At 40.4% G+C, this 10,233-nt stretch overlaps 1 protein-coding gene across 4 annotated transcripts in view; it reads left to right on the top strand.

Annotated features, from left to right (window-relative positions):
- The window catches only part of ARHGAP8 (Rho GTPase activating protein 8), a 111,046-nt gene extending 101,170 nt beyond the window's left edge, over window positions 1–9,876 (top strand). For all 4 annotated transcript variants that reach the window (XM_044994914.1, XM_044994905.1, XM_044994931.1 and 1 more), the window contains 4 exons: window positions 612–689; window positions 1,354–1,482; window positions 5,362–5,465; window positions 8,792–9,876. In XM_044994914.1, coding sequence (XP_044850849.1) covers window positions 612–689; window positions 1,354–1,482; window positions 5,362–5,465; window positions 8,792–8,989 — 509 coding nt within the window. In that variant the 3' untranslated portion in view covers window positions 8,990–9,876. The remainder of the gene's footprint in view (window positions 1–611; window positions 690–1,353; window positions 1,483–5,361; window positions 5,466–8,791) is intronic.
- Window positions 9,877–10,233: the final 357 nt, after the last annotated feature.

The following is a 10,233-nucleotide window of genomic DNA, read 5'->3' on the forward strand; positions in this document are numbered from 1 at the left end:
GCTGCTGTGCACTAAACGTTCTGTGGTGCATTTTTATCTACCGTGCTTTGAAAAAGGAATAGATTGAAGTACAATAGGGAACTTTTAATGTATGGCAGCAGGGTCCACACAGACAGCTAGACTGTGGCAGGCTAGTGTGGGTTAGATTCACACCCCAGCTTGCCACGAACTAAGTGTTCGTACAGATAAGCCATTAGGCACTACTGTCTTTGAAATGGGACTTAATCTCCTGTGTCGTGTGGACACTTTTGTTAATTTTTTTTCTTTCAGGGTAAAGTTAATTGCAAAGTGTTTAATAAAACCTTGAGAAAAGCAAATGTTATTTCCACAAACTGTGCTGAAGGATGAGCTCAGATTGCTATTACAGGGTAAAGCATGTTTGCTTCTACATCCTGGCTTGATGGATCACAAAATGCAGGCACCTCTTCAGAAGAACCTTGCTGGACTCTAAACTCAACAAAATGGCAGTGTTTGAAAAACGCTTGCCTCTGAATCTGTCATGTGTACCTGTCACCAAACCCACTCACTCTGTTCTAATAGGATTTAAACCCATCAAAACAAGCCAGTGAACAACAGCTTTCACACAGAGCACCTTCATTTTATTTTTTCAGGGCTCCGAGTAGAAGGCCTGTTCAGAAGGTCAGCCAGCATACAAACTATCAAAGAGGTTCATAAACTCTATAATCAGGGTAAGTCACCATCCTCCCGTTGCTTTAAATTAATAACACTCTAAAGGCCACATTGATGTTGTATCTGTTGGTGACACAGTATCGCTATCTTTCATGTAATTAGTTAATCATAAACCCATTTGTAACCTAAAATGTCATATTAGTGTAAGCAGTAATACAGAAACCTGAAAGATAACAACAGGCATTTAAAGCTTTCTGAATAATGAGTCATCAATTGATGTCAGAGCTGGAGTTTACAAGATCTGAAGCAGCTAATGAATTATGAGGCTTAAGTCAAAAATGGTCTACTTTTTCATAAACAATTACATTGCCTCAATGCTCAGTAGGTTACTGCAGTTAGTTACAAATTATCCAGAGCAGTATCTTCTTGTCATTTTGTCTCTAGTGTTTTTCCATGGTTATGACAATGAAATATAATTTTACATAACAATTTGTGAAATGTGTTGAATTCATTTGCTGAAATGTCTTTTTGAGGTGAATCTCTTGAAGCTAGATTATTAAAACTCCATTTAAAAAAGTACAACATGACAATGTTAAGATTTTGCAGCAGCTGAAAACAAGGAGGTTTGCTTTTTCTAACTGTGGTTTGGAACACAATTTTTAAACAATAATAAAAGATATGTTGAAATATGTAACTGAGGAATCATCCTTTTTGGTCCTCTAGGGAAGCCAGTGAATTTTGATGACTATGGAGATATCCATATTCCTGCTGTTATCCTGAAGACCTTCCTCAGGGAACTCCCACAGCCTTTGCTAACCTTTGAATCCTACGATCAAATCCTTGGAATCACTGGTGAGTATAAATCACTTACGTCATGAGTTTTATATTTGTAATTGATCTGGGTTTGGCTAATTTATAATGACTCGGTCATTAACCCATGACACAGAAGGATTTGTATAGGAATGTTCATCTCCAATAAGCTGCAGGCACTAAACTGGGGTCTCAAAGTCTCAGCCTGTGGGCCATCTGCAGCCCAAGAACCTCCCCACTGTGGCCTGCGGAGGAGAGACGCATGCAGCCCCCTGCAGCTCCCATTGGCTGGGGGAGAGGGACAGAGATAGCATCACTAGTTGCCAGGCAGAGTCAGCCATGGAGGCAGCATCATTAGTTGCTGGGCAGAGTCAGCCATGGAGGCTGTGTCACTTTTTCCCACAATGAATATAAACAAGTCAAAATACCCAACACAACTCTCTGAGGCACATCTTGCTGCAGTCCTGAAGGTTTCAACTGCTCAGTCACTGAGGCCAAACATCAGCAAACTGACAGAACTGAAGTGTTGCCTGGCAAACACGGAAAACTCTCTGGCAGGCAAAGAATTTTATAAAGTTGTCTGACAGTTTTATTATTTCTAAGAAATTCAAAATAAAAAAATACAGTATAAACATTTTCTTTTCTGAACACCGTCTTCAGTGACATTGTCCCGCTGGGAGGATTTGAGAACTGGCACTGGCCCTAAGGTAAATTGAGTTTGAGACCCCTGCACTAGACTGATCCGATAGCAAGCATAACATTCCATCAAATAGAGGACAGAGGTAAAAATCCATGGCCAAGACTTTCAGAAATAGGACCCTAAAATTAGACTGCAAGTCCATATTTAGGCATCTACCTGATTTTCAAAAGTCCTGAGCAGCTAACAACTTCCAGCCTGGCAGGTGCATAAGAGTTTCTGAAACTCAGGATTTCTGAAAATAGAGCACGGGCCTAAATACAGACTTAGCAGTCTCATTTTGGATTTCTATATTTTAAAATCTTGACCCATGTTGAAGTACAAAACAGCATATTATTATATATTTATAGTACAATATATTAACATGCACCTTTTCTTCCACCCCCACTTTGCTCTATTCCCTTTTCCCATACTAAACCCCGTTGTTCAAAGGTGTTTCTGTTCTTTTTGTATGTTTTTTTATATGGTGCTTTGCATCCTGGAGGTTTTCAAAATGCTTTTAGAAACTATTTACTGCTCCATATAAAAATCACTTCACTGCTAACGTGCAACTGCCCTTGGGGATGGAAGTTGGCAGCCAGATGGGGATCAGTGTGCAGTGAGGAAGTTGAGCAAGGGAGGAATTTGGAACAATGCCACCAGGGCAAGCTCCACTCCTAGGGAAGCATCCGATGTGATACGTAATGTCGCAATAGCAGGTAGGAGCTTGAAGATTTAGCCCCAAAGGCCCACACATAGGCCTCTCGCTTTAACCAAGGTTTATTCATTTATTTGTACTGCAATCCTGCCTGATCAAGAATTAAGCAAAATTTCCAGCGTGCTTTACTCAATTACTTCAAAACATTGGACCACACTCAGTTACACCAGTTCAACCCCAGGGTCTTCATCTGCACTGGTGAAATTGTGGTAGTAGAATTTGGCCCAGCCTATGTATATTTCATTGAAATTTTAGTAGAGCTGCTACTCTGGAATAAAATATTAGGGAACAAACCAGATTGACTTAAAGCTTAGAGAGGGGAATATATTAATTATCTAAAGGGCTGACATCACATGAATCTACTGGTAATAAAACTTCAATCATGTGGCCTTTTTCCAGGCATTGAGAATATTTTATGCTGACAGAGTGACTCAATATATTCCAGTATGTCTGGCATTTAGTACACGCTGCTTGGAGAGACCTATTCTTCTATCCACTAGTTTCATTCTGAGTGGGTTCTAAATTCTGGTAAGCATTGAGTCAACAGAACTTTCATTCACAATTTGTGACTGAGTGTTTGTTCTAACCAGGTGCTCTTTGAGGTGGGGGTAACTAAGGGTTGGCTGCTTCCAGAACAGATTGTTAATACTCTGCTAATAACTGAGAGACTCTGCTGTTGGAAAGCTGAAATTGTTATCAGTGGCTGTCTCTGTTGCGGCTGGTGACTATGATTGTAAGCTCTTTCAGGCAGGGACTGTCTGGTTATGTGTTTGCATAATACAGTGGGGTCCTGATCCATAAGTGTGGCTCCTAGGCATTATTGCAAAACAAAGAAGAAGAAGAAAAGTTGAACATGTCCCTGATCCTGCAGCCACTTATGCACGTATTTAGCTTTGCTCATGTGAGTGATAATCCAGGGTATAGTGTAAATTAATAACTAAATTTTGTTTAAAGCTTTCATGGAGTTCTATGCAATTTACTGTGTGGGGGTCTTTTGGAGAACACCTTAAAATATATTCTAATGTTCATGTAATTGGAAGTCAAATAGACTAGCTAAGTGGTTCAGGGTGTCATTTACTTTCCCCTTGGAGTCTTGGGTTCAAACCCTATGTAGCTTATCAGTGAGAATGAGTTTAATGATGTCAAGCTAGTTTCTAGAGAACGCATATCCACAGAAATCACCATCTTGTCAGTCTCTGCCTAGGACTTGAACACGGAGGATTGTTGCAGGGTCACAACAGAGGTATGTTTGCAGGTATATGAGTAAGGGGAGAGCATTTTGAGTGGCAGGGGTCTCATTGACAGTTGATTCAGGGAATAAATATAGTGCAGCTGTACCCGGTACATAAAGAGAGGTAATGGGATTCAAATTTAGGACCATGAAATTTCCCTCTAGCAAAGAAACAGCTTCAGCTCAGTCATCTGGTAGAGAGAATAGTCTGAGGGTTATTCTCAGGCTCTGAGCTGTGCTATCCCAGTGATTATATGAGGGGCTGGGAATCAGGTGTTTTAGATTCTATTCATAACTATCAATGACTAACATCACAATTTTTGATTAACTTCACTTCTGTGTCTCAGTTCTCTTGTCTGTAAAAATGGGCATAATAATCCTTGGCTACTTCACAGGGATGGTGCAAGGCTTAATTAATACTTGGAAGATGCTTTGAAAATCTCAGTTGAAAGTGTTTTCACAATCCAAAGTCATGCCACTAATTATTATCCTGTAAAGGGATTATCGTGTATTATCCTGTAACTCACTATTCCAGCACCTCCTGCTGGTGGTCTTGGGAATTAGCTCTGTATGTTAGTGCACCCTCTTTGGGTGGTTCTTCACCACCATCACTCCTGCTCCAGGACCCACGTCTCTCCAAGGACTCTGGCATCCTCTTCAGCAACACAGCCCTCCATCCATGCCACACACTGCTCCTCCCTGCAGTCCACTGTTCAGCCACTTTCCGTAATGGCTACTGCACCAAATTGGCCACTTCCTCATGGCCCCAGCATCCTTATTGCCCTTGCCTCAGGGCTTCAGCCTGCAAATCCCAGCAGCCAGCCAGGAGCTGTCTCTTGCTCCCCCAGTCCCTGCTAGCAGCACTGCTCTGTCTAGGGTGCTGGCAGTTCTCTCAGCCCTCCAGAAACACAGTCCTTCCTCCTGGGGCTCCCAGCAGAGAACTGCACTCCTCTGCCCTGCAGCTCCCTTTTTATATTGGCCTGCCTGGCCCTGATTGGCTGCTCCCTTCAGCCCCTTTCTAATTGGCTGCCTCCAGTGCAGCCTCCCTAGGGCTGCTTTTAACCCCTTTTCTGCCTGTGAGGGGCAGCTGCCCCATCACATATCCCAACAAAGGGAAGTAGTGTACACAGATCAACCTAAATTCAGTTCTCACTTACAAAGACGTAAATCCAAAGTAACTTCACCAGATTTTTGCAGGTGTCACTGAGCATATAAATTGTCCGAAAAAGAAAATTGCAACCTTGTCTGTATTTTTATGCCTATTGGATTAGATTACATATGACCTTGATATTACAGGTGTGGAAAGCAGTTTACGAGTGACGAGCTGTAAACAAGTAATCCAAGGACTTCCTGAGCACAATTATGTTGTTCTGAAATACTTGATATGCTTCCTTCATATGGTGAGTATAGGCAAAATTCCCATAATTCTGGCAGACTTTTTTTTAAAGTCTGATTTTGCAAAATTCAACATTTAAAATAAAAGAAAGAAAAGAAAAAGATATTGAAGAGTCGGAGAAATGCAAAAAGGCTGTTGTGCATTAATTGTCAATGCAGCATCTTCAAGCTGCAGCACATCTCTTCTAATAAAAGTCAGAGTTGAATAATGACTTCAATGATAATTTCAGTATAAAACTCTGAATAAATAATTGAAACCACGGTGTAAATAGAACTAAAACCACACATTTGCTAATGTGTTTGAAAGGGACACTTCCACATTTCTATTGCTTTTAATTATTTTATTTATTTTACTTTCCCTTTTTGTGTGAAATAACTTTTTAGAAAAAGCTTGGAAATAATGTTTCCCCCCTAGCGATTAAATAAACAAGCCTGTAAAGCCTTTAGTGCCAGAGAAAGGTGTTGGATCAGTAGCCCCTGGAGTCCAAAGTCATCTATTTATCCACAGAAGAGCAATATAGCGGTAGTAGCAGCAATGCAATCTCCCTTCCTATTGCCCAATTTGCCATCTCTCTAGGCTAACTTTTTCAAGCCTCGATGCTTAAATTTAAGCCCCTTCATACATATTTATGAGGCATCTACGTAAAGCAGCCTGATTTTCAGAGTGCTGGGCACTCACAAATCCCGTTAAATTCTGAGACACTTTGCTGATTTATACCATCTGAGGAATTGATCCTCAGGGGAAGACCTTGTGTGCCATGTACTTGTGAGCCACATTTCAGAAACAAGTTATTTTAATGCCTCTTTAAAGCAAAACCTCACCAAAAAACAGTATTAAAGGAAACACACTGATACAACCCCGATGCACACAGGACTAGTGGGTGCCTTTCATACCTACATGTTCATTTATCATTACTTAACTGAACTCCAAAAGCTATTATAAAAATCCTCACGTCATTTGCTATTATTTCAGCAACTGATATCTCTCCTCAGTGTTATGAATCGTGTAAGTGCCTTTGTTCCAATAATAGATGCACCATCTCAACACACTTCTTAAGAGCTGAACACTTGAGGTGTTAATGAGGTGTGCAAAAGTACTACATAGTGTTTTCTATAATTGGGCAACAGAACATAGCATTTATTTTTGAGTGTGCCTTGTTATGTAAAGCACAGAGTCAAGTTGATATTAGCACTCAGATCTGCAATTTTTGCTGATCTGTAGCTTTTAATCTTTCACGTTTGAGGGAGTATTTGCATTCATAAAGGTCAAGGTAATGTGAAGCAACCTGGAAGCTGGAGATTTCTATTCATCATAGATCAGGTGTGCTATGCAAGCAGCCATAATTCAAACTTGAACACACGTCTCTTCCAGTAATCCCAGTTTTTACCTGTGACCATCACCCTTCTTACATATAAGAGGCAATTTAATTCCCTCACAAGCTCAGCCTTGAGTAGTGCAAGAGGTACTTGTGGTAATTTTATGAAGTGGGATGAAATGTAATCACGAGATACAGTTTTTAAAGATGGTACATTTCATTCAAGCTTCTCAGCAAAAGACCCACACTTTGCTCTGCAGTCTCTACTCCCTTACTTAACGACACACCTTCTTGTGACCAAGGGACACTCCAACAAGACAATGTGATTCCAACAGCAGTAAAATACCTGAGTTATGGGAATGGCTCCAAGTCCTTTGACCTTAGACTAGCAGTGAATGATTCCTTCAATAATGAGCCCAGCATACCGAAAAAGGAGCAAACTGTCTAGTCCCCACTCAAGAATATCTCAGGCTGCTAGAAAGTGATCATTTTGGGTAACAGCAGTACCTGGCCACTCAGAGCAGATCTGAGCAGTGGAAAATGTTGGATGTTTGTACAGCAGCTATACTATGTCCCCCAGTTGAGGTATCCAGGCATTACCACAATACAAATAACAAGGGGAAAACAAGCCGTGTCTTCAAGACTCAGGCCCTAAATGGTGCTCACAAAAGATTTACATGCATGGATGCTCAGCTGAGTTCATCAAATGTGTGTGCGTGCACAAACAAGTCTTTGTACGTATAAGTTTCCATTGGCATGTGCAGTTAGTTGATTTATGCACGAATAGATGAGTTTAGTAGGCTCCGAAAACTATGCTTATATGTATGCAAATTATTTTGCAGAAGCACTTTTTTGGGCTCCAGTTATAAAAATAGGGCAAAAAATGTACACCTCCACCTTGTTAATTAATACATAGTTCAATTTGTTTGTCAGGAAATTGATTCTTTTCCTCTTTACAGCATAGCATGCAGGATCCGTTTGCAGTTATTCAGTTTGAGGCTAAATCTTGAGTTCTGTTTATGTGGTGGTATGGGGCCCATAAGCCCCAGATGGCTGAGTAAGCAAGTTCTTCACTGGACAGATCAATACTGAGTCCATGTCTGCAATATGGGCACTATAGCAGCATAGCTACAATGCCATGGCTATGCCACTGTTACTCTGTAATATAGATGCAGACTACAGTGACAGAAGAGGTTTTTCCATCACTTTAAGAACTCCAATTCCCTGAGTGACAGTAGCTAGGTTGATGGAAGCATTCTTCTGTCAACCTAGCTGCATCTACACCAAAAGTCAGGTCAGCGGAGTTATGACGCTCAGGGATGTTCATTTTTCACACCCCAGAGTGCTATAGCCATGTCAACTCAAGGGAGGAAAACTAGGTTGTGTATGGGATCAATATCTGGTTTCTCAGGTGGAGGATCCTTAGAACTTATGCACGTGCCAAGCTGCCCTCCATGAATCCTGGTCTTTCTCACTCCTGGCAGCTGGGTCTCAGAGCTGCAGTAACCCCCAGGCTTACTGCTACCTGTTCATGAGAGGGTGTCCTTACCTTCTAACCAAGAAAGATTAGATTTTGGAGGGAGATTGGGAGTGGTGTCACTGCTTTGTTTCCCCTCAAGTTACAATAGGAGGACTGTTGTGATCTTTGGTCCAATAGAACCCATATTCTCCAAGTCATCAACCAGTAAAACCTGATTTATGGCTGCATGGCCTACCTATGCCACTAGCTGTCAATCAGCTTCCTATCATGGGCTTGGGGAAGCACTCTGCTTTTTTAGTGACTCCCAAATGCCATTCCCTAGTACCTGGATGGCCCAGAGCTGTGGACTCAGCCTTGGGGCAGGGCCTGGGCTGGGCAATAGCATAGCTATTATGTGCTCAAGTGGGCTGACCTTTCAGGATCCATTTAGGCCCCTGTGGTTAAAGAATATTCACTCCAGGCAGCTCCATGTGGGATTTGGCCCTTCATATTGCTTGTGTTTGTCACTTTCAGTGGTATGTATGTTCTTTTCCAGGTATCCCAGGAGAGTATTTATAACAAAATGACTGGATCCAACCTGGCATGTGTCTTTGGGTTGAATTTAATCTGGCCGCCTAAAGGAGCTTCTTCCCTGAGTGCTTTGAATCCTCTAAATCTCTTCACTGAATTACTGATAGATTTCTACTCTAAGATCTTCAGTTCACGAACAGTACCTGGTGAGATCTTACCTTAATGTTCACAAAAAGGGAAAAGGAATATGCCTACCTTAGCAAAAATCTTCACATATAAACCTATGAGAATTCACTATACACAGGATTTTACAGAAACAAATATATTTCATATACAGAGCAAAATCCTTTTCTCTCTTTTGCATCACCATGATTTTCCAGATATCAAAGATGTTAGGGGAAATATGCTTACCAATACTCTTTGTATGTGGGTGTGTATATATAAACATTCACAAACCTTCAGGTCAAAGTGGCATAAACTTTCCTCTTTTCATAATCTTTAGCAATTGTTAAATATTTGTTAGTTTAAAAATTCATAACAGTAGATAAGACTGTCATTCATTTAAGCATCTGGAAGTTCCCTACTATATGGATTTTTTTCTAGGGTGATGCTAACTTCTGGACCATCTGGAAAAAGTTTCTTTTGAAATCTTCAAATATATACAAATTATGGATTAATTTTTCAGAATTTCAGGCACTCATTCCCACACACACAAAAGTGTGTGCATTTGTGTCTGCGTTTATGTGCAATTACCTTGAAAACCAAAGTATTTGCCTGTGTCAGTTAGATTATGCATACATCTATCTCTGTGCTTTTAAATATCTGGTATGCCTGTCCAACCATTGTAGTTGCACATGCAAACTAAGTGGAAAATTACACAAGCACTCCTGAGCTTTTAAAAATTGAGTCATTTGTGTTTTTATCTTTAAAGAATCTCTGTACCAGTATATAGTTAATACAGAATGTGAGAAATCATTGTTTGAAAAATGCATTGAATGTTTTCATTATTTGTTGTATGCTCTTGAAGTTTTTTGAGTTGTTAGAAATCTGCTCCTAAAATCAGTCTCTCTCTCACACACACACACATAGAAAGAAAGAAAGAAAGAAAGAAAGAAAGAAAGAAAGAAAGAAAGAAAGAAAGAAAGAAAGAAAGAAAGAAAGAAAGAAAGAAAGAAAGAGAAAATCTTAACCCACCTTGAACTCTGGAAAATACTCCTGATGGCACTTTTATCTAATCTAATGTATGTTATCGGTGGGATTACATTAATCCCAGTGGGAATAATTAGCCATAGTAATGTAAGTTTCTGTGTTTTCTCTCTAGATACTTGTATTTGAATACCACTTAAAGTTCTGCTCCCTCAATGTCTGCTACTGATCATTAGTGGAACAGGATAGGGAGGTTATCGTTGTAACAGCAAAAGGGACTGAACTAGTGGTGACCAAAATAAGCAGTATTTTCCCCAACGT

This window comes from Mauremys mutica, chromosome 1 (genome assembly GCF_020497125.1).
Source record: "Mauremys mutica isolate MM-2020 ecotype Southern chromosome 1, ASM2049712v1, whole genome shotgun sequence".
Lineage (NCBI taxonomy): Eukaryota > Metazoa > Chordata > Testudines > Geoemydidae > Mauremys > Mauremys mutica.